Genomic DNA, 24565 nt, shown 5'->3' with positions numbered 1-24565 from the left:
TGTTGTAGGGGCAGAAAGGGTAGTGAGGCTGAAGCACAGTGAATGAGGGAGAGTGAAAGGAGATGAAATCAGGGGGCCGGATCAGGCTGGAGCTGAGGAGAACAGAGTTGATTTGGTGAAGGGAATCTGGCTGAGTTAATGGGGATGGAGGATTTCAGATATAAAAGGAGGGAAAAGGTTCTTGAGCAGGGGCTACTGTTCAAGAGGCAATGGTGCCTGGAGAGAAGTTTATGGCTCATTATCTATAGAAAGAACAAGAACAAAGAAAGGCTGAACAAAAGGTGAAAATGGGCCCTGGTGGCCACAAAAAGCAAGTTCAAATCCAGTGTGCACCACTTACTAACTGTGACCTCAGGCAAGTTACTTAACCATTGAAAACTCTGCTTCCCCAAGTAGAACGGAAACACTAACAACAGCTCCTTCCTGGGCTTGTTTTCAGGATCAAGTGAGACAATGTCTGTAAGTGCTTAGTGTAGCGCCGGGCCCTGGCACGCACAATTTGTGTCTATCTAGGCATGAAGCAAGCAGACCCTGACCCAGGGAGGTTGCCAATAGGCTTGGAACATCTTTTCTTTTTAAATAGAAAACACTTTTTAAGGAATTGGAGAGGATACGAAAAAATCTATTTCAAACGGATTACAGACATAAATGTGAAAAGTAAAATAATAAAGATTTTATAAAAAAGTATAGAAGAATATCTCCATGACCTTGACGAAGTCAAAGCTTTCTTAAATTGAATACAAAAGGCATTCATTGTAAAGGTCTGGGACATTTTAAGAGAAACTTCAGAAGATTCTCCATGACTTTGATAACTAAACTATACAGGTTATGGGGGAGGAGAGAGAAGGGCAAAGGAAGGGAGAGGTAGCTGAAACCTTTTTTACCTTCGTGCAGATTGGGGTAATGGTCCACGCTGTGCCTGCATCGAGGTTGGAGGCTTGCTGCCATCTCTGGGCTCCTGCAGGGAAGCCTCTTAAAATCCACTCCCAAGCTTCTTGGGCTTCTCCTCCTTGAGCACCTCAGATTGCACCTTTCTTGTGCAATTCTCAATCACGCATGGCTTCTGGGGAGAGAAGGGTGGGGTGGAGAGAGGAGGGGTAGATGTTAGAGAGAAGAGGAAACATTTGAAGCTGAGAGGCATCCTCAGAGCCAGAGGGTCATCCAGCTGGAGTTGGGGCTTTGCCAGCATCCAAAATAGACCCCACTCTCAAGTTTGCAATGGAAAAAGGTGACCCGGTTGTTAACATTGAGGGCAAGAGTGGAGGGTGAGATGGTTTGGATAAATGCCTTCTTAGGCCTGTTCCCAAACCATACCTAGTTGGTCAAATACTTTAAATAGGGCAATTCATTTTTAGTAATGCACAGACACCTGAATATAATCTGAGGGATTTCATTTCACTTGTGAATTGGACACTGTCTTTTGCCCTCATTGCATTCCGATCACAGGCAGCCTGATACCAAAGGTGGGAGGCAAGGAAGTATGTGCATTGAATGCTGGAGAGGGAAAGAGGATTCAGGCTAGTGTTGAAGGCTCGTGGAGTCTAGAATTCCTTCTGACAAGGGGACATTGAAAACAGGGGGCGCTTGAAGAGTTACTGTGTTTTTACCAATTAGAGCTGCAAAAATTAAAGTCTGTGAACATCTACTGTACGAGAGAGTAGGAGAATTGGGCATTGTCATGAGAAGTCAGGGAAATATGAATTGAAATAATAATGAGATATCAATTTATATCCATCAGATTGGCCAAAGTTAGAAGGACCAATAATGTCTATTGCTGGCAGGGCTGTGGGGAAGAAGGGTAATGTTATAACTAATGATGGAAATGTGAATTGGTACAGCTACTTTAGGAAGCAATCTGACATACACATATATATATGTATATATACATAATATACACAGATATAAATGTATAATAGCATTTGTTAATCATATTAATTCTTAATTATATTAATAATTAATTAAAATATAATTATATATATATATGTCTCCTTGACCCAGCAACCTTACTTTTCAGAATATTTTTAAAAATAGAAATAGAGTAACCAGGACGAACCCACAATGGGGCTTTACGCAGAATTGATGTTGATCATAGTGGAAAAAAACCCTGGAAATGTAGTAAATGCACATCTATACAGGGATGATATATTATCACACGTTCACATTACGGAATGTTATGCAAATCAAAGTAATGAGTAATGAAGGAAAAATTAAATTAAAGCCCATGATTTTTGACAAGAGCAACAAAACCCTGGAAATAAATAGCACAATAGTGAAGTTTGCAAAGGGAGGCCATGAGCCCCACCCAGCAGCACACAGAATGTCAGATGTTGACATCAAGTCTCCATCTCTCTCTCAGTTCTTCTTGCCTTGTTTCTTGGATAGATTTTCTCCTCTTGATGGCAAGATGGGCATCCATACATATATTTTCCTCAGGATGGGTAATTCTGGGCAAAGGGAGAGATCCTCTCTTTTTCACCATCTCTATCCATCTTGGAAAAGGACTCTGATTGGTCCCACTCCAGTCCCATTCTCATAAGCTTGTCACATGTCTGCTGTGATATACTTGTCCTGTGCAGGGTCTCATGATTTATAGCCCAAGCTCTGGGGAAGAAGGTGGGTAGTTTCCAAAAGGAAGCATGCTAGGTTGATAGAAAAAGTAACAGATGCCTACTATGATATCTGACTAATCTTTTCTCTATGCATATACATGTATAAATATACTTCAGCTTATAATGTTACTGAAAATATTTTAACATGTATAGCATTTTCCTATACTACGGAAAACTTTTCATAACCTTTAATAGTCCATGAAGTTGTTTGCAAAGAGAGAAGGGCATTAAATCTATTGCCTTTCATATTTCTGCTGTCTCTTGATCCTACTGTATAAAGCCAGACATCTTGGGGAAGACCCATGTGTGAGGAAACAGGCTCTCCCACTAAATCAACAGCCCCATTCAGTGGTAAGAATAAAGGAAACTGTCAAGTTACAAGTAAAAGGAGTGGAGGGAGTTTTATTCCCTGCTTCTCTATTGATTTAATTCCATACACAGCAAGGGAAGATAGGCAAGTGAGTATGTGGGCGACAGTAGACAGGAGAGTCTAAGAAGAGTCAACCTAGATATGAAATCGAGGAGCCAACACATTTTTTTTAACTTTTTATTTTTTTATTTTTTACAATAAACTGCATATATTTAGAGTGTACAATTTGGTATCCCAATCTCCCAATTCATTCCCCCCCCAACCCTCCTCGCTTTCCCCACTTGGTGTCCATATGTTTGTTCTCTACATCTGTGTCTCTATTTCTGCCTTGCAAACCGATTTTGTACCATTTTTCTATAGTCCACATATATGACCAACACATTATTTTGACCATGAATTTGTCCACAATTGTTTCTTTCTTTTTTTTTTCAAGAACTTTTATTGAGATACAGTTGACATACAATAAACTGCATATATTTAAATCGTACAATTTGATAATTTTTTTCTTATTAATTATATATGTATGGCAATTCCAATCTCCCAATTCATCCCACCCAAACAACCCCCACTTCCCCCACTTGGTGTCCCTATGTTTGTCCCCTACATCTGGGTCTCTATTTCTGCCTTGCAAACAGGTTGATTTGTACCATTTTTCTATATTCAGCATATATATCTTAATTTACGATATTTGTTTTTCTCTTTCTGACTCACTTCACTGTATATGATAGTCTCTAGGTTCATCCATGTCTCTACAAATGTCCCAATTTTGTTCCATTTTACAGCTGAGTAGTATTCCATTGTATAAATGTACCACATCTTCTTTATCCATTCCTCTGTTGATGGACATTTAGGTTGCTTCCATGTCCTGGCTATTGTGAACAGTGCTGCAATGAACATTGGAGCGCATGTGTCTTTTTGCATTATGGTGCTCTCTGGGTATATGCCCAGTACTGGGATTGCTGGGTGATATAGTAACTCTATTTTTAATTTTTCAAGGAACCTCCATACTATTTTCCATAGTGGCTGTATCAATTTACATTCCCACCAACAATGCAAGAACCTTCCCTTTTCTCCACACCCTCTCCAGCATTTACTGTTTGTAGATTTTCTGATGATGTCCAACCTAACCGGTATAAGGTGATACCTCATTGTAGTTTTGATTTGCATTTCTCTAATAATTAGTGATGTTGAGCAGCTTTTCATGTGCCTCTTGGCCATCCGTATGTCTTCGTTGGAGAAATGCCTATTTAGGTCTTCTGCCCATTTTTTGATTGGGTTCTTTGTTTTTTTTGATACTGAGCTGCATGAACTGTTTATATATTTTGGAGATTAATCCTTTGTCTGTTGATTCATTTGCAAATATTTTCTCCCATTCTGAGGGTTGTCTTTTTGTCTTGCTTTTAGTTTCCTTTGCTGTGCAAAAGCTTATGTTTCATTAGGTCCCACTTATTTATTTTTGTTTTTATTTCCATTATTCTAGGGGGTGGATCAAAAAAGATCTTGCTGTTATTTACGTCGAAGAGTGTTCTTCCTATGTTTTCCCCCAGGAGTTTTATAGTGTCTGGCCTTACATTTAGGTCTTTAATCCATTTTGAGTTTATTTTTGTGTATGGTGTTAGGAAGTGTTCTAATTTCATTCTTTTACATGTAGCTGTCCAGTTTTCCTAGCACCAGTAATTGAAGAGGCTGTCTTTTCTCCATTGTATATCCTTGCCTCCTTTGTCATAGATTAGTTGACCATAGTTTATCTCTGAGCTTTCTATTCTGTTCCATTGATCTATATTTCTGTTTTTGTGCCAGTACCATACTGTCTTGATTATTGTAGCTTTGTAGTCTAGTCTGAAGTCAGGGAATCTGATTCCTCCAGCTCCACTTTTCCCCCTCAAGATTGCTTTGGCTATTAGGAGTCTTTTGTGTCTCCATATAAATTTTAGGATTTTTTGTTCTAGTTCTGTAAAAAATGCCATTGGTAATTTGATAGGGATTGCATTGAACCTGTAAATTGCTTTGGGTAGTATAGTCACTTTCACAATGTTGATTCTTCCAATCCAAGAACTTGGTATGTCCCTCCATCCATTTGTGTCATCTTTGATTTCTTTCATTAGTGTCTTATAGTTTTCTGAGTGCAGGTCTTTTACCTCCTTAGGTTTATTCCTAGATATTTTATTCTTTTTGTTGCAGTGGTGAATGGGATTTTTTCCTTAACTTCTCTTTCTAATCTTTCATTGTTAGTGTATGGAAATGCAAGAGATTTCTGTGTGCTAATTTTGTATCCTGCAACTTTATCAAATTCATTGATTAGCCTAAGTAATTTTCTGGTGGCATCTTTAGGATTTTCTGTGTATAGTATCATGTCATCTGTGAACAGTGACAGTTTTACTTCTTCTTTTCCAATTTGGATTCCTTTTATTTCATTTTTTTCTGTGATTGCTGTGGCAAGGACTTCCAAAACTATGTTGAACAGTAGTGGTGAGAGTGGACATCCTTGTCTTGTTCCTAATCTTAGGGGCAATGCTTTCAGTTTTTCACCACTGAGAGTGATGTTTGCTGTGGGTTTGTCATATATGGCCTTTATTATGTTGAGGTAGGTTCCCTCTATGCCCACCTTCTAGAGAGTTTGTATCATAAATGGGTGTTGAATTTTGTCAAAAGCTTTTCCTGCATCTATTGAGATGATCATGTGTTTTTTATCCTTCAATTTGTTAATATGGTGTATCACATTGATTGATCTGCATATATTGAAGAATCCTTGCATTCCAGGGATAAACCCCACTTGATCCTGGTGTATGATCCTTTTAATGTGTTGTTGGATTCTGTTGTCTAGTATTTTGTTGAGGATTTTTGTATCTAAATTCATCAGTGATATTGGTCTGTAGTTTTCTTTTTTTGTAGTATCTTTGTCTGGTTTTGGTATCTGGGTGATGGTGGCCTCATAGAATGAGTTTGGGTGTGTTCCTTCCTCTGAAATTGTTTGGAAGAGTTTGAGAAGGATGGGTGTCAGCTCTTCTTTAAATATTTGATAAAATTCACCTGTGAAGCTGTCTGGTCCTGGACTTTTTTTGTTGGGAGATTTTTAATCACAGTTTCAATTTCATTACTTGTGATTGGTCTGTTCATGTTATCTATTCCTTCCTGATTCAGTCTTGGAAGGTTAACCTTTCTAAGAATCTGTCCATTTCATCCAGGTTGTCCATTTTATTGGCATATAGTTGCTTGTAGTAGTCTCTTATGGTGCTTTTTATTTCTGCGGTGTCTGTTGTAACTTCTCCTGTTTAATTTATGATTTTATTGATTTGAGTCCTCTCCCTCTTTTTCTTGATGAGTCTTGCCAGAGGTTTATCAATTTTATTTATCTTCTCAAAGAACCAGCTTTTAGTTTTATTAATTTTTGCTATTGTTTTCTTTGTTTCTATTTCATTTATTTCTGCTCTGATCTTTATGATTTTTCTCCTTCTACTGACTTTGGGTTTTGTTTGCTCTTCTTTCTCCAGTTTCTTTAGGTGTAAGATTAGATTGTTTCTTTGGGATTTTTCTTGTTTCTTGAGGTAGGATTGTATCACTATAAACTTCCCTCTTAGAACTGTTTTTGCTGCACCCCATAGGATTTGGATTGTTGTGTTTTCATTGTCATTTGTCTCTAGGTATTTTTGATTTCCTCTTTTATTTCTTCAGTAATCTCTTGGTTATTTAGTAGCGTATTGTTTAGCATCCGTGTGTTTGTGTTTTTTCACAGTTTTTTTCCTGTAATTGATTTCTAATCTCATAGCATTGTGGTAAGAAAAGATGCTTGATACAATTTCGTTTTTCTTAAGTTTACCAAACCTTGATTTGTGACCCAAAATGTGATCTATCCTGGAGAATGTTCTGTGTGCACTTGAGAAGAAAGTGTAATCTGCTGTTTTTAGATGTAATGTCCTATAGATATCTATTAAGTCTAGCTGGCTTATTGTGTCATTTAAAGCTTGTGTTTTCTTATTAATTTTCTGTCTGGATGATCTGTCCAGTGTTGTAAGTGGGGTGTTAAAGTCCCCCACTATGATTGTATTACTGTCAATTTCCTCTTTCATAGTTATTAGCATTTGCCTTATGTATTGAGGTGCTTGTATATTGGGTGCATATATATTTATAATTGTTATCTCCCCTTCTTGGATTGATCCCTTGATCATTATGTATGTCCTTTCTTGTCTCTTGTAACATTTTTTATTTTAAAGTCTATTTTATCTGATATGAGTATCACTACTCCAACTTTCTTTTGATTTCAATTTGCATGGAATATCTTTTTCCACCTCCAACAACTGATTCTTGAATGTCTAATATGTATCTGGCACTTTGCTAGATATATAAAGACAGGCCCTGTTTAGAGTTGGTTGCAGAGATACAGAGGACAGATAGGAAACAAATGTGATGAGGACCATTTCCAAGAGGTATGGAGAACTACAGGCTGGGGCAAAGAAGGGGCAGACCTGACTTAGCTGGGAAATCAGGGGAAGCTTCCTTGAGGAAGAGTCCTTTAAACTGACAGCTGAAAGAGAAATGAGTTGGCTACACAGAGGGCTAGTTAGGAAAAGGTCCTGCAAAGGCCCCACAACAGAGGAGGCATGGTGTGCTCACAGAATCTAGATAAGGCTGACTCAGCTTCATCCAGTGGGTGAAGATGGTAGAGCCAGATGGGGCTGGACAAGTGCCCAGGGCTGTAATCATGCAGACATTGTAGGGGATGTGCAGGATTAAAGACTGTATGCTAAGGGTACTGGGAAGCCTCTGTTGGATAGAGGAGGGATATGATTAAAAATGAGTTGTTAGTAGATACCTTGATTTCCAGAATAGAGGACAGATTGGCAGGGGACAAGCATGGCTGCAGGGAGGCCATTAGGAGTCTCCATAATAGTTCAGGGGAGGATGGATGGTGGTCTGGACTAAGGTTGGGCCAGGGTACAGAGAGAAGTGGAAGGATTTTTGATCTCCTTGAGAGTTGGAAGACATTAGATGTGGGGGGGTCAAAGAAAAAGAATCCAGGAGGACTAACAGATTTGGGCTTAAAAAAAACCAAACCAAACCAAAACCAAACCAAAAACAAAAACAAAAAACAGCGAGGCAGTGGTGCCTTTACCAAGAACACTGGAGGAGAAGCAGTTTGTGGAGGTAAATGACCAGCTCAGTTTGGGAAGTGTTCCATGTGAGGTATAAATGAGTCAAACAAGGACAGAGTTTAAGTAGGTGACTCCATATACATGGAGAAGTCATGGAATCACTCCCAGTAACTCAATGCCAAACCAACTTTTTCTGAGAGGTTGGGCCTGAATTAGACGGAGACTTGCCAACTATTCACTCTCTTCCATGTGGGAAGAAAGAGTCACCTGTGTGTGTCACCTGTGTGGGCCAGCTCCATCTTTGTGTTCATTTTCTGCTCATGTGGTTTCTCGTTTAGTGATACGAGTGAGCATCTGAAATGTTATTATTCTTGAAATAAAACTTCTTTCCTCTGTGGATTCTGAAAAACACAATGAACAAACAACCCAGTGAGGCCCATTAAGGGGTTGAAGGGAAAAACTAAATGCTCTAAAATGGCAGTTGGTTCTGCGAGGGTTTTCTTCTCCATCACCAAGAGGCCTCATGCATTCTGAGTGATGGGATTTCTCATCCTCCTGGTAAAGCACCGTCAAGGCTAACCACTAAATGGAAAATAAGATAACCCCCCCAAAGGTTAAATGTACACTAATTGTGTTTTACTTTCTACAAAGCAAGGGTACTGAAGTACTATTATGATGCAAACCTTGCCTTCCTCAACAGGCTCATGGCCATCCCAAATCACCAAATTGAACTTTTATAAATACTTCTGTTTTAAACCTACCAGCTTATTTATGTGAAGCTAATTACAAACAAACACAATGAGCCTCAAGTTCAAAAGTATAAACTGAAACACAGCTGATCACTTGGAGGAATCATGAATATTTTGTTAGCATCTCCCAAGGAAGGAAGCAGCCATATAAGAGAAAACAAACCATAAAGCTGGATGCTAAATTATCAAGCACTCCCTCTACAAATTTGTAATTGAATGTGGTTATATCAATGTTCTAATACAGTATGTGCTCTAACAGGGACGGTTTCAATGAAGTCACTGAATATCCTGTCCATTCTACCTCCTAAACATCTTGAATTCCTCCCCTCGCCCCCCATCTACATCTCTTGCCCCTGCTTTACTTAGGGCCATCCCCATCTCTCTTGGGAATAAAGTTTCTGTAACCAGATTGAGCTGGGTAGACACTGGTTAGCAGGAAGATCCCTGTCCCACTGAGGTCTTGGTGACCTCAGACTTGCCTTTCTACTTCTTTAGGATTCTGATTCTCTTTTAAGACCCATGAAGACAAGTATTATGGTCATTTTTAATACCTAAGACTCAGACAAGAGATCCACTGTGCCTACATGAAATATAGACATATTTAACTATAATACAGTTATACTGATGTGTAACTATGAGCTTCAAAAGTGAAAAGTTATTTTTTTGTGTGTATATCAGTCGGGTGTCTAAATCCTATAAAACTATTTGGTGTTGATGGGGCAAGATGAATGGTAGAGCTCCAGGGTTTGGAGTACCCATCTTTGCTCCCCTCTCACTATTTAGAGAACTTGAGGACAGAGGACAGACCTTAGGAAAACTCTAAAATACCATCCTGCAATCTCCCTCTTAAATTCCCTGCAAGGAAGCCCACGCCCAGTGCTATAACTCTGCTCCCTTTGCCCCACAAAGGCCTGTGCCCTTATCTGCTTCTCATGCTCAGAGTCTCCTTCTGTCATCTCCCAGTCGAAACGGCTCCTTACCCTCAGGTATATGCACAATGAAAAGGGTCAGATACATGAATTCATGGTATGATGCTTCATCTCCAAAGAAGGAAGCCTGTAGGAGTAGAATTTCAGCTACCTGGAGCAGAAGGCAAGAGAAACATTGCGAACCCAGGGTCTCCCTAATACCTCTATGCACAAATTAATGGTGTGATCACCAATCTGTCTTTGTTTAACAGTGTTCCTGTGACAATCTCTGGGTTAGACACAATTCTATTCCCTAGCCCCTTGCCTGAAACCAGTATACATTCTGACTGAAGGCAGAGAGTTTTTCCTCTGAATAAACTGTTTCCCCTAAAGAAATTGGCTGAGTGGCATAGCTCTGGCTGATGAGTCAGAAAATGTAGCCTCTGCTCCCTGCAACACCATTTCCTAACTATGTAACCTCAGACAAGCCACTTAACCTCTCTGAGGATCAACTTCCTAAACTCAAATCGGGATAATAATACCTCCTCTTCATGCTTACAATAGATTATTTCTAAAAAATCAGTAAGATAATAAATGTGAACTGGCCTTGAGATCTGTAAAATGTAAGGTATTAGTACTGAAGGATGACCGCTTCCCTCACCCTGTCTGGTGATTTCAAACACATAATACAAGATCTTTCTATATTGTAGGCAATATGGAAGGAAACAGCAGCTGGTCAAAGCCAATTTTAGAAGCCTGCGTTTTCACAAAAGGAAGAGTCAACTTTCATCACAGCAACATTGCTGGCACAGGACTGGTGCTGCCAGATCAAGATGTAGAGATGGCCCAGCAGGTGTCAGCAGAGAACCAACTTTTGGTACTAAGCAGGCTCATTAAGGGATGAGGAGATGCAGGGGCCTGGGGAGCTGAAATGGGGCTGGCAGGATTCTGCCATTAAATCCAGAGCTGTCTCAATTCTGGTGGGATGCAGGTGGGCAGACTGGGATCACTGAGGTGGGGACAAGCCTTTGGCTCTTTCTACCTTGGTTTGAGGCTCTTCCTCCTTCAGAGGATTCCTTCCTGTTCCTGCCTCTTAGTCTTGGTCTGAGTCCCTCCTCTCTTCTTAGAATCTGTGCTCTAACTTGGGGAACTTGTCTCAAAAGAAAGGAAGACTTTGTTTAGATAAATATTGTTTTGCGAGTGCCTTTCCTCTCTCCCTCTCAACACCAGAGTTGTTTGGAATATATGATTTTCACCTGCAGCTGCTTCTCCTACCTTAACTTTCAACTTACTCATTAGACGTAAAACCCCAGCTATTCAGATTCAATGACTCAGGCAGCAAATCTCGCTTCTACAAGGCAAGTGACTAATATGTAGAGAGGGAAAGAGAACTGGTTCCAGCTACCAAATAGAAACCTGTTGAATGAAGTACTAAATCTCTTCCATGTTAAAGATGATCTCTCATATTTTACTCTTATGAGGACATGATTTCACTGCAAATATATGTGAGTCTGTGTTACAGTGTGCAATGTGGAAATGGGTTCTATGAGGTCTGAGGTCTTTCTTGGCCGGGTGTGGAGAGGTAACTTGGAGAGACAGAGACATAGCTTTTTGAAGCTGGAGCAAACCCCAAACTGTCTGCCCTGCCCTTCTCCCCAGTCTCTAAGATCCCCAGTGATCAGTGTGTACACAGGTGTTTGTGTGTGTGTGTAAGACAGGAAGAGGGAGAGAGAAGGTACACATATGTGAAGTGGTATATCCTATTAATGGGGAAAAAGAAGTATGTGAGAAACTCTGTGAAAAGAAAGGGCAAATGTGATCAGACCCAAAAGGCTGTCTGCAGCTCTGAAGCCAGATCTGTTGGCAAGAGGTCAAGGGCAGGGGTATGGCCACATAAAGCGATAGCCACCTGAGAGTCTGCCTCACATGGGAAATGAGAAAAGGAAAAGGAATAAATCAAGTGGCTATGGACCTTGTGGTCCTACCACATTGTTATTTGCCTTTCCTATCCCCTAGCAAAGTCTATCTTCAAAAAACTCAGGAACTATATTTACTTCTGGAATAACTAAGGTCTCCAGGAAAAGGGAGTTGTGGCCTGCTTAGAATAATCCAAGGGGTGTGTGTGTGTGTGTGTGTGTGTGTGTGTGTGTGTGTGTGTTCTCTAGAGTCCTAAACTCTAGTATCTAGCATCACAAGGAAAAGAAGGCCTGCACCGACCACTAAATGCAAGCAGTGGGTCAGCAGTCCGTAAATCTTCAGCTGGCAGAATGACAGGCAGAATATACTCAAATTCTTACATTGCTGCAAACCTCTCATATCTTGATAGCTGGGTAAGCTAGGTTTCCTTCTCATTCTGACTGTGAATATTTAATTATTTCCATCTCTTTCTTTGTTTGAAAGAATATTTAAAATTAAGGGTGTGTGTGTGTGTGTGTGTGTGTGTGTGTGTTGGGAGGAGGGGGAAGCAGTCCCAAGTCCACAGAGCAATTATCTTGTACATTATTTTTTTCCAGAGTCCAAAAGCAGAAAGCACATCTGGACAGCTTAAGCCCTTGAAGAGTTATGTTATGTAATAAGCAAAGCTCAACATTCACTCTCTTTGAGCTTTTACACTCATTTGGTGTGTATCTTTGTCCCCAATTTAGGACAAGAATTTGCAGTGGTGATTTAAGGATGGAGACGCGGAAGACAGGACAACCAAAGGGTAGTGGGACCCATCTCTCGCTTCAATGCATAGACCTCTGATTTAGAAGGGGAGGGTTGTATGCATTAAAGACAGCCATCAGCATTGATTGGAAACCCCTACTACTGTGGCAGCTCCCCGTGTAGCCCCCCAACCCACCCGCCCCAAACCGTTTAACCTTTCAGTATAAACGACTACTTCTGTTGCTCTATTGTCAACTGGAATTTGCGGGTGCAGCTACGAAACCTCAGACGAAATCGTCTTTTCGTCTGAGCTTCCTCAAAGTACAGCGTAGCCACATTAAAGTTCAAGTTAATTCGGCTTAGTCAGGTCCTCTTCACTCCTGCTGGAGCTCGGAATCCGCGGCTACCAGGCCCCCAGAGCCCTCGCCTCTGCCCCCAGGGCCTCCCCGCCCATCTCAATTGCTCTGGACCAGTTCATTTCGCCACAGCCCGGAGCCGCTCGGAAAGCAAAGATTAAAGGGGAAAGTCGCAGCTGTATATTTATATTTTCATCGCTAGAAGGGAATTGATTTCCGCGCATTTATTTTGGTAGTTGTAATACACAAGGGCGGATTTGCGTCACCCGAGCAACTTGTCGGTGGAGATAAAGTTGCACAAATATTGAAAGGGGAAGTGCTGGGAGTCATTATAGAGTTTTTCTCCGGAAGAAATAAGGATTTCTGCAGTATCCTAAAATACTAAGGCCGCTTCTATTTTGAGACCAAACTCGCAGGCACATCCGCTCATTTAGTCCGAGTTTGAGCCCATCAAAAAACAGGAGATGACCTGAACTCCGGCGAGTCCAGGGTTTCCTGCTGCTTTCTTGGTTCTGAGGAGTGGGGGGAGTAACGCGGAGGAGGGGATTCTGCGGACTCAAAAGAGGGCGAGGGGCCGGCAGAGCCGGAGCCTGGGCGGGGAAGGAGTGTGGAGGGGAGGCAGGAGGGTCGTTCAAAACGTTTCCTTTTTCGCGTTTCCCACCGGGAGCTCCGGGTGGGTCTGGGTGGCGCTGGTGCGGCTGCAATGAAGCCGAGAGCCTGGGAGAGCAGAGGGGCGCGCCGGCCAAGTTGCAATTTACAATCAAGCCTCGGGCTTTGCGGGGAGAGAGGAGCGGGCGGCGGGGCTAAGAGTCTGCAGCGAAAATGCACCCACGGGGCCTCGTCCTCGCCTCTCCTGCCTCCGGCTCGGGGCCTTGAAGTGCTGCAGAAGCGGGGAGCGGGCGCCGCTGGAAATCCGGAGAGCCCGCGTTCCGCGCAGCCTGCACCCCCAGCCCACTCCCCAGGGTCGCGTCGTATCTGGGGACAGGCTGCCTGGTGTGAGGCCTAAACGCGCCTCTTTTCGAACCGTGACTTCGCGCTTAGGCCGCGGTTTCAATGTTTGCAGCAGAATTGGAAGTGACACCAGGAAAGAGAGGAAGAGAGGGCTTAAGGCCGCCCCTACCACACTCGCGCTAGTGTTTTTCCCCGAGGGCAGTGAAGTTATATAGAAGCCGCGCCCTCCCACAGAAGTCTCGCCAGAATCCTCAGCCTTTTCCTGCAAAACCTGCACTGGAGCCTTTCAAGGAGGGTCCAGTACCTCAAGTGGCTTTATGCTTGTCTACCCCTTGGCCTCTGGCTACTACAAACAGAAGGCCTGGTCTACTTGCATTTCTCTCGCTCCACGTGCCCGTGATCTTAGCAGATCACCCCCCTCCCTTCCATCTCTGAACAGAACATTTCTGTCGGGGCTGCACGGAGCAGGGCAAGAAACCCCTTTAGTAAAAGAGGGAGGGAGACAGAAACAGAGAGAGACAGAAGCTGGAGGAGCCGTGTTATTTTCAGTGTTGGCTGGTCACAAGTGATTGATTAGTGATTGGTACTTTACAGGAGAAAGTCAAAAGCTTAAAATGACAGCATCTGCAACCAGAGGCTAGAAAGCACTGGAAATTAATTAGTCCCTACCCTGACCTCGAGATTGACATGGCAAACTCAGTTGCTTTCCTGGGTTTCTTTGCTAACACTTGTTAGTACTGAAGTGAAATTTAAAAATGCCACAGAAGCTTTATTGCAACTATATTGAAAGTTTGGGGAGGAAAGTGCCACAGAAGCACGGAAGTTGTGTTAGAAGATGCTTATTAGGACAATCGAAAACAAAAGATTTCGTGGTTTCATTATTATTATTATTTTATTTTCTTCCTGAAAATGTTCAAGAAGAGCTCATCTGGGTGGCCTGTGGTTTGTTTGGGAGAGGAGTGGGGAAATCCATCCTGACTATAATTTAAAAGAGAACGAATTCTTAAAATAGAGATGTTGATGTTGCAGAAAACCCCCCACTACACCCACTAGGCGCTCTAAAGATCCAAAGTGCGAATGGGAGACGTCGGCCACCGCTGCAGCTTTTTCTGCGAGCAGGCCCAAGGGGTTCCCTAGGGAAACAGTCACAGCGTGGAAAGTAGTATTCAACCCCAAGGAAATCTACTCTTGTGGGCACTTGCAGAACAACGGATCCCACGTGATCGGGGTTGGGGCGGAGGAGGGAGGGTGACATTTCCTACAAGGTGCAGCAGAGGAGGGGACGCGCGTGCCGATCTCCCCGGTTTCGGACGGTGGCCTGTTTTCTCGGAGGATCGGGGGAAGGTCTGGCTGCGTCCAAGAGAGACGTTCCGAGACATCCATCTTACTTGGTTTGAAATGTGACTCGTTCAAGTTGTCAGTGTGTGGCAGCTCGGAATAAAGCTAATTTGAGACCGCCCCTCCTCTCTTCCCTGAGGATCCCGGAGGCAGGGCAGCGCACGCGGTGCTGACTTGGGCGGGGACTCAGTGCCTTTGCATTCCCGCGCGAGAGCTCAGGGCAGGGCAGCACAGCGGTGGGGGGTGGGTGGGGGGTGGGGGGACCCACGAAAGACGGAGGTTTGTCGAGGACACCGACTCTCGGGATAAAGGCCGAGAGGAGGAAAATCGGGCCCAAGCGAAGAGAAGGGAAACCCAGGGCGCCGCCAGCGATCCAGAAGGAGGGCCCTGCACCCGCGGAAATCTGCGGGGGCACCCGCTTCCCCAGGCGAGAGCTCCAGGAGCGCCATGACAAGCTCTCTACGCCCGGTGCCGTTCGGAGCCGCAGAAGTTAGCGGGAGGCAGAACTTCCCGGAGCCGCAGTCCGAGCCCCCCCAGCCCTTTCGAGAAGGACGAGCCCGACCCAGCTCAGCCCACGCGGCAGCAGCAAACAGTTTGGCGTGGCCGGGGCGGGGCCGAGAGGGCGGGCCACGCCCCCCTCCCAGTTCCCCTCCACTTCCCGCTCCCATTGGTCACCAGGATGGCCAATGACCGCTCGGATCGAGGCCCTACCCTGGGTCTGACTCGAAAGCTCCTGCCAAAACTTTGGGAGTTTTTAGAGAGGAGTTTTTTTTCCCCCCTCTTATTACTGTCTTTTTTTTTTTTTTTTAAACTAACGGATTATTATTGTTGTTGTTTTAAATTTAGCTCCTAAGGCTTAGCTGCTTGGGTGTTTCTTTCGGTGCCCGTCTTCCGTCTCCCCGGCTTCCCTGGCGTTTGTAGAGCCGCGGCCCCCGCCCGCCTTGCCGCCCCAGCGCCCCTCGCTCGCCTGCAGCCCTCGGGGAGCGCGGGCGCCGCGCCGCCTTTAAAGTAAGGCCAGGGGCCGAGGCTGTGGCCGGCCGGGATCCGGCCCTCGCCTCCTCCCTCGGTGGCGCTAGGGCTCCCTGGCCTCTCTTCAGTTCGGACGGAGAAGAGTAAGCCGATCGTTCGCGGCTGGGCTGCCGCCTCCTCCTGGACTTAGCGCGCCCCTCTCCGCGCACCCACCACCCAGCCACCCACCCGGCCCGGCCAGGCCGCGGCGGCCGCTCGGCGCACCCCGCCAGGATGTTCGCCGCCGGGCTGGCTCCCTTCTACGCCTCGAACTTCAGCCTCTGGTCGGCCGCCTACTGTTCCTCCGCCGGCCCGGGCGGCTGCTCCTTCCCCCTGGACCCTGCCGCGGTCAAGAAACCCTCCTTCTGCATCGCGGACATTCTGCACGCCGGCGTTGGGGAGCCGGGCGCGGCCGCGGAGGGTCTGGCGGGGGCCTCGGCCGCTGCCCTCACCGCGCACTTGGGATCGGCTCACCCACACGCCTCTTTCCAAGCTGCCACTAGGTCGCCGCTTCGACCCACGCCGGTGGTGGCGCCCTCCGAAGTCCCGGCTGGCTTCCCTCAGCGGCTGTCTCCGCTCTCAGCCGCCTACCACCACCATCACCCACAACAACAGCAGCAGCAGCAACAATCGCAGCAGCAACAGCCTCCGCCTCCGCCCCGGGCTGGAGCCTTGCAGCCCCCGGCCTCCGGGTCGCGGGTGGTCCCGAACCCCCACCATAGCGGCTCCACCCCGGCCCCCTCCAGCAAGGACCTCAAATTTGGAATTGACCGCATTTTGTCTGCAGAATTTGACCCAAAAGTCAAGGAGGGCAACACACTGAGAGGTAGGTCTTGGGCGAGAGGCTGCAGGCCTCTGACCAGGGCACTGACGCACTCCCCGATCCCTGGGTCATTTGGGATTCCTCTGCCTGTTTTTACAATTAAGGACAGATCGGTAACATGAGGGAGAAGAAAATGAATTGTAATGGGACTATGAAACATTAGGTTTAAAAGTCACCTGCTCTACATTAAAAGAAGAAGAATCCAGGGATGCTTTAAAAACATGTCACAGAATCAATATTCATAAAATCGGTTGGTGTAAATATTTGCTAAGATGACTATCATCTGTCTGTCTCTTTAATCACACATCTAGGGAGAGAACTACATTATTTGACAGGAAAAGCCCTTATGGGGAAAACTCTCCCTTACATTGGTCTGATTTCTGGTGAAATTCCACCCAAGGAATATAGATGAACAATACTGACTCTAAACTCCCAAGAGGAGAGAGCAGAGTGAGGGCTCCTTTGGGGGGACGGTTTAGGTCTGTGGAATTCTTGGAAGGCACCTGAAAAGGACTTCGTTTAGGCCTTTTTTTACCTAAAGCCTTTCCTAGCTATATGCGTGGACGTGGGCCTGTGGGACACACAGAGGAACATGTCCTGCACTGCCCCTTGGCTACTGTCCGGAGAGAGGCGTCTTGGTGGCCCGGAGACAGAGGTCTCTCACTACTTCGCTCCAGGAAAACGGAATGGAGGGGAAAAGGGGAAAGGGAGGAGAGGAACAAATCCCAGAGAGTGTGAGTGTGGGTTTGCCCGAGGGGTAACAGCTCTTCTTTTCCCTCCCCCCAGATCTCACGTCGCTGCTAACCGGCGGGCGGCCCGCGGGGGTGCACCTCGCGGGTCTGCAGCCCTCCACCGGCCAGTTCTTCGCGTCTCTAGATCCCATTAACGAGGCTTCTGCTATCCTGAGTCCCTTAAGCTCGAACCCGAGAAATTCAGTTCAGCATCAGTTTCAGGACACGTTTCCAGGTACGGAAACCCTTCCGAGCGACGGCCTAACGGGCAGGTCGACTGCCAAAACACTTAGGACTGGAGTCTCACGTGGCCACCTCGGTGTAGCAATCCTAGAGTTGGTGCGGGAGGCTACCACGTCCGGAGAGAAACCGAAAGATTTCTCAGTGAGCTAGCTCACTCTTCGGTCGACTCCGTGGCGGGGGTGGGGTGGGATGTGGAAATGGGTGGGGAACTTGCGGAGCCAAGAAAGTGTGTGTGGGGGGGGGGCTGGGGGGTGGGGGGCGGCTTTCCCTAGTCTTAGCCCGAGAGGGTGGTTTGAAAATGCAGCAAGTGGTGTTGCTTATTAACATACACACATTTTGGAACGACCTCAAAACACTTTTGCCCGAAGAAGAGCCGTCTGCGCGCGTGGGCACAGTTGCGAGTACACACACACACACACACACACACACACACACATACACGCACGCACGCGCGTGCGCGCACACACATGCACAGTAAAGAATCGAGGCTCTCATCTTTAGATCTTTTAGGCCCGAGGGACATTTTCGCCTACTCTTAGAATGCCTGACGGCCACGCATTCAGCTTTTGTCTTTTCTTTGGAATTAATAGACGAAACGCTGGTCTTCTCCACTCACACTCGCGTTAGGCCTTCCGCCTATAGTCTTAAGAGCTGTAGATTTCCTCCTTAAAGAGGCCCTTCCTTGTCTGCGTGAAGGGCTTTCAGAGCCGACTGTGAACGCAAAACCATTTTAAGCATTAAGCATGCCAGTGAGCCCCAGGCGCGCAGGCCTCGGACGGGACACTCACTGGGCCCTCCTGTCTCTCTCTCGCTCCTGCTCCCGCCTGGTGGCAGGTCCCTACGCTGTGCTCACGAAGGACACCATGCCGCAGACGTACAAGAGAAAGCGCTCGTGGTCGCGGGCGGTCTTCTCCAACCTGCAGAGGAAAGGTCTGGAGAAGAGGTTTGAGATTCAGAAGTACGTGACCAAGCCAGACCGAAAGCAGCTGGCCGCGATGCTGGGTCTTACAGACGCACAGGTAAGGCAGCTCCGGCCCAACGCACAGCCCCTCTGGCGGGCAGCATTTCTCGCCTAGTCCCAAGGCCCCCTCTACCCCGCTGGCTCTCCTTTTGCGGTGGAAACACTAGGTTTTGAATTTCACGAGACTTCGTGGACCTCTCAACTTAAGAGGGGAGAGAGGAAGGGGGTGGGGGAGAAGGACAGACAGAATAGCCCATCCCCAAAGATGTGTGTCAACAAGCACTGCATGTTTATTTTGGCCAACAAACGAAAGCCTGTTGCCGAGAAAGCAAATAGGCCGCAGGAGATAATAATTATGTACTCTGCTGTAGCGCAATTCGCTGTACGAGGCAATTTATTTCAGAAGAGATAAAAATCCAAAGTCAAGAGATTGTTGGGTTTTTTTTCCTTTTTCTTTCCTCCTGCCCTCCCTCCCTCCTCCTCCTTCTGCTGCTGCTGGATTGTGAAATCCCCAGTTGTGAGGAAGTGAAAACATCATTTCAAACGGAATTACTTAGCCCCAGTAGGGTGAGAAGTCCACTTGGAGCGGCCACAGTTAGTCCGATCTTCTAATGGCATAATGGAAGGGGGGAGTGAGGAAGAGGGAAAACAAAAAGGATTTTCTTAGAATGTCCAAGAGCATTTCACCAGGTTCTGCCTACTTTCCTTTTTCTTTCTTTCTTTCTTCCTTTCTTTCTTTCTTTTTTCTCTTTCTTTCTTTCAAGGCAAGTCTTCAAATAGCAAATCAATTGTGCCTGGATTCAATTTTTTTTCTTTTCTCAAGTTCAAGACCTGGATTTTTTTTTTTTTTTTAAGTTTTGAAAATGCAAGAGTCACCATTCTTCCACACCTCACAGCAATGGCCCTTGCTTCCTGGGCGGTGAATGTTCTGAGCAGGGCAGAAGCCAAAGGCAGGCACGTTTTCATAGCTCTCTTAGCCCACTCCCCTTCTGTCCTCCATTACACAGCTCCCCTCCCCAGCACACACACTGGAAGAGCCCAGCCGTTTTCCACCAGCTGTGGATGTTATTTTTAAAAGGGAAGCTGGAACTTGTGTGAACACATTGGGTCCCCCAAGGGATTATATATTTATATAGATTCTCCGCCCCATCCCTACCCCCTTCCTCCACTTTGCACAGGTTTCATTCCAGTGTTTTCTGAGCCCACAGAAGGATGAGTTTATCCTGGGCAGGGGCAGGGTCCTTATCAGCTTTTGAGTACATACATGCCCAGAAAATGCTCTTTTACAGAAGGTCCATTGGTGCCCCCACCCCACTGGGATTAACTCTTTGAATCCCCTTCCCCCTTTGTTTCCCATGGTTCCTCCTTAAAAAGAATCGTTTTTTGTAGGGACATGCCTTGGGTAGTGGCAGTAGAAGAGAGGGCCACTGTAGCAGGGATTCTTAACAGTGGGTCGCCAAACCCTTGAAAGTGTGTGCAAAATCTTGGGTATATGTGCATTTTTCTGGGCCAGGGGTCCATAATTGTAATCAGGTTCGTGTGTGTGTTGGGGTCGTCCTGGCTCAAGTGGGGTTAAGAAGCATCGTTTTAGAGTATTGGTCCTCCCTAGATTGAGGGCAAGGTGCAGGGGTCTGCCTTTCCAACAAGCATCCAGGTCGCTTGAAGCTACAAGTCGAAGGGCCACATTTTGAGAAACAGTCCTAGTGACTTCCCTAAGGCGAGGATCTCTGGCGATCTTCACTGTTTCCCTGGGCTGCGTCTGGGTCCCTGGTCCCAGCACAGCCCGTGGTAGAGGTGCCGGGACGATTCGCGGTGCTTTCCCGCCTGTGGGAGTGGCTCCCAGATGCGCGCGGGTCGGATTGGAGCGAGCCCGCGTCTCACCTCCGTGTCCCTTCTTGTTTCCCGGTGCGGTGCGGCGCGGCGCAGGTAAAAGTGTGGTTCCAGAATCGGCGGATGAAGTGGCGGCACTCCAAGGAGGCCCAGGCCCAGAAGGACAAAGACAAGGAGGCGGGCGAGAAGCCATCGGGCGGAGCCCCGGCCGCCGACGGCGAGCAGGAGGAGCGGAGCCCCAGCCGCTCGGAGGGTGAGGCCGAGAGCGAGAGCAGCGACTCCGAGTCTCTGGACATGGCCCCCAGCGACACGGAGCGGACTGAAGGGGCCGAGCGGTCTCTGCACCAAACGACGGTCATCAAGGCCTCGGCCGCCGGCGCCCTCCTCGCCGCCAGCAGCGGAGGCAGTGGGGGGAGCGGCGGCGGCGGCGGCGGCTTTACCTTCGGCGGCCTCAGCAGCGGCAGCACCGGCGCCGGCAGCTCCGGCAGCCACGGCGGCGGCAGCGGCGCCTCGGAGCTGCTCCCCGCGCCCCAGCCCGCCCTCGGCAGCGCCCCCCAAAGCCCGGAGCCCGCCCCGGCACCGCTCGGCGGCCTCTAGACTGGACGAGGTCGGAGGGGACGCGGGGCCCTGCGTGCAGGCTCCCAGCCTGCCAGTGCGGGCTGGATTCTGTGCCTGCTGTCCGGTGGCGGCGAGGCCAGGGCCGGAGACGCAGCGGCGGAGACCCACCTCGAGCGCATCGCTGCCCCGGCCGGGGGTGCAGCCCACCCCGCACAGAGCCGAGGGCGATCGACGTGCCCCTCGCCAGGCTCCCAGCGCCAGCAGAACACTTCTGCCCGGATACAAGCGGCTCCCACTGTGAAGCGTTGACGAAACGGTCCTCCCCGCCCTAGGGGTCGTGGCGCAAAGACGCGATGCACTTAGGACGCCACAAACTTGTAAATAAAATGTTTACTATGGTTTGTAAAGGCCGCTTGGCTTGCTGGGGCGATGAGGTCTTTAGGGTCTGGGATTTCCGACAGGGACCTTAGCCCCGGGGCACTGCAGGTCGCAGCAGCTGGAGGCTGGGGGACTAGAGCTTTGGGGGGATGTGCTGCCACCTCAGAGCCACCTTACTGCAGAGATCAGCGCCGGGGCTTAGAGGTTCCACCAGTTCAGAGGTCTCATAGCCCGTGCCAACCGCCACCCATCGTGCTATCCCTGATCCTGGTTGTGGCCTGAGAGCAGGGTCGGCCATAGACTCTGTTAGGGCTGTGGGGCAGATGGCTTCCCCACCCTGAGTCAGGACACGAGGACTGTGTGCACCAGCTTTCCACAGCTCGAGTGTAAGCAGAGTTGGGTGGAGAAGAGGGTAGTGCCCACAGGGTCAATTTAGCCACAGCCGGTACTGGAGCTGAGAGAGGCCATCCCAGTGCAAACCGCCCCTTGCTTGGGGATGGAGTAGGGGGATGAGGCAGGTTTATAGTGTCTGGAGAAAAGGACGGACAGACACATTGATTAGGGCTGGAAGGCTGAGCCTGAGATGGCTTTAAAGCTGCTAAAGCATTTACACAGCAGAACAGTGGTCTGTTTAAGGTCACCTCCCTTGTCCAATGTTGAGGAGGAACCCAAACCAGAACTCAGACCTTCTGGCTCACATTTGGCCAGTGAAGGACCTGCAGAACTGCATGCCAGCTACCCCCTCATCAGAACACACACACACACACACACTTCTTTTGTAATTGGGCCACTACATGTGCCCACTTGAACTCTTACTCCACCCCAAGCTGGGGGCAAGATGAAAGGCAGTTTCCCCATCACACTGCATCTAGAATATAGCAAACCTCCGTGTTGTTACTGGGATGGCCCATCACATTTTTTTCTCTCTTTTTCTGGAAAACTTGAAGAGTCAAATCTCTCTCCAAGACACCCATGCTCCCTTTCCTTGAAACTACAAAATGTCTGGAGTTGGTAGAAAGTGATTTCAGGAGATTTTAGAACAAATAGACGTTGAGGACAAACCCCGATCACCCAGGTGTATGTGACACTGAGCTGGGGCGACTGGCACAGGCCTCTTACCACGCATTACAGGAAGCTGGTTGTTCTGGGGAACCCACAGGGGAGGGAGAGTATTGCTCCCGCAGAGATGCTGAGGCCAGCGAGTCTAGGACCCACCCCAGACCCCTGGCAGTATCAAGAAGCCTCCTAGAAGCTCCCTGGTCTGGCTTAGATGCTTCCCCACTTTGACCCATTTGCTTGAGCACAAGAAACTTCTGGGCCCAAGGGCAGAGTAGAGGCCCCAGATTTAGCCTTTTGTGGCCCGGCTCAGCTGGTCACCTGGGCAAGTCCCAGAGTGCAGCCCAGGGATGCAAGGCTGACCATTCCCTGCCGCAGTCAACCACTCAAACCCCCAATCTAGCTGAACCCCAGAGAAAGGTACACAGTGGGGGAGGGGAACCACTGGGGTGGTCTGGCCTAGGAAAGACAAGAGAAAGGTAAAGTGCCCCAGAAGGGACCTCAAGTTAAATGGGGACGTCCGTCAGCTGTTATCCCTGAATGGGCCACACGTTTTGGGGGTGATGGCAGTCTCCACACGTGCTGTGAGTCCCAGCCCTGGTTAGGATGATTCTACCACACCACAGGCTCTGCTGCCTGAACTGTGGGATTCTCTCTACCTTTATTTTGCCCTCGCTTCCGAGATTCATTTCCTCCCACTCACAAAATACTGAAATTCTCAAACCAGGACATCCCAGGAACATCGAATTTGAGGCACTTAAATTCAGTTCCGGCTGGGAAGGCGAGCTGAGGAGGGGGTGGCGCTTTCTGCACACCGCAGATACCCCGCCCCTCACCAGGCCGGCCCGCCAGGTGCTCCGGCTCCCAAACCCGTGCCGCCTTTCTCCGCCTGGGTCCCGGGCTTTCGAAACTGAAGGAAAAACTGCGCCCAGGGACTGCAATGGTGTGATTTCAGGTAGAATTCGGCCTTATCTGAGCCAGATTCCGCCAAACTAGAGGGCGCGGCGGAGCTGGGGGGCTGGGAAGGAAATGGGCCGGCAGGAGTCAGGATGCTCCTGGGGCGGGTGTCACAGCAGACGCCCCTTCCTCAGCGACCCCTACCTCTCGTTCCTGAATATTTCCCCCGTGATACTCTAGCGGGTCTAACTCATTTTCATCAGGAACGAAGTATCATAAGCCCGGGAGAAGTTTAAAATTAATTTTGAAGGAAAACTGCCCCAGGTCGGAAGGTTTCTCTGGGCGGGCCGGGTGGCGGTATAGAAAAGCCGCACTTAGGGCCCGCCGCCTCATCCCGGGATTGCTCGCTCGGCCCCGGGTACCGGGATTTTCCCGGTGGCGCCCGATGCTAGCAAGAGTGGCCAGGGAAGCTAGAAATTCTTGAACTAAGACCGAGATTTCGCAGGCACGGAAGAAAAGGCCGAGCGCTCAAGGTCTGCGGACCCCAGGCGCGTCGAGGCCTGCGGGGCTGGGGCTTGGAGGAGGCGGGTGCGCGCGGGCCCCGTAGCAGAGCCCAGCCGCCACCCCCGCCCCTACCCGCACGCCCCCCAGGCCTCGCCCTTTGCTGAAAGCAGTAATAACTCTTTGCCCAGAGCAGGGCCCCGCCTCGCCAGCCGCGGAGTCCTGGCGGCGCCAAGCCCTCCAGGCAAGGTTACCAAAGCGCAGCTCGGGGCGCGCAGTGAGCCGACGACCGGCGCGCGCCTCTCTGGGGCGCGAGGGGGATACGCTACGCCCCTCGGGTGCGCGCGCGCGCACACGCACACCACTTTTACACACGTAGGTCAAATACAAATACACAGGCCCTCAGAGGCACTCAGAAACGCAGACGCAGACCAGCACGAGGGATCGTCTACCGGGTAGTTTAGCGCTTTGTGGGTAAAGCACGCAAATAAAGTTCCGCGTTCTCCTCCAAATGGCGAAGCAAAGTGAGGAGCCTCTCACCGCCTTCCTCTGCCAGTGTGGG

At 48.2% G+C, this 24565-nt stretch overlaps 1 protein-coding gene across 1 annotated transcript; it reads left to right on the top strand.

Moving 5' to 3' along the window:
* The first annotated feature begins 15304 nt into the window (after positions 1–15304).
* On the top strand, positions 15305–21578 carry HLX (H2.0 like homeobox). The gene is made up of 4 exons (XM_057728096.1): positions 15305–16851; positions 17635–17814; positions 18657–18841; positions 20710–21578. The coding sequence occupies exons 1-4, from the start codon at positions 16260–16262 to the stop codon at positions 21208–21210; spliced, it is 1458 nt and encodes a 485-aa protein (XP_057584079.1). The 5' UTR covers positions 15305–16259; the 3' UTR covers positions 21211–21578.
* Positions 21579–24565: the final 2987 nt, after the last annotated feature.

This window comes from Hippopotamus amphibius, chromosome 3 (genome assembly GCF_030028045.1).
Source record: "Hippopotamus amphibius kiboko isolate mHipAmp2 chromosome 3, mHipAmp2.hap2, whole genome shotgun sequence".
NCBI classification, from domain to species: Eukaryota; Metazoa; Chordata; class Mammalia; order Artiodactyla; family Hippopotamidae; genus Hippopotamus; species Hippopotamus amphibius.
The sequence above is the reverse complement of the archived record's forward strand: the minus strand, read 5'-3'. Positions and strand labels throughout refer to the sequence as shown.

Coding starts and splice junctions, on each gene's coding strand:
- HLX (XM_057728096.1), top strand. CDS start 16,260: ATGTTCGCCGCCGGGCTGGCTCCCTTCTACGCCTCGAACTTCAGCCTC. Junction 16,852..17,634: donor GGAGGGCAACACACTGAGAG/GTAGGTCTTGGG, acceptor CCCTCCCCCCAG/ATCTCACGTCGCTGCTAACC. Junction 18,842..20,709: donor TGGGTCTTACAGACGCACAG/GTAAGGCAGCTC, acceptor GGCGCGGCGCAG/GTAAAAGTGTGGTTCCAGAA.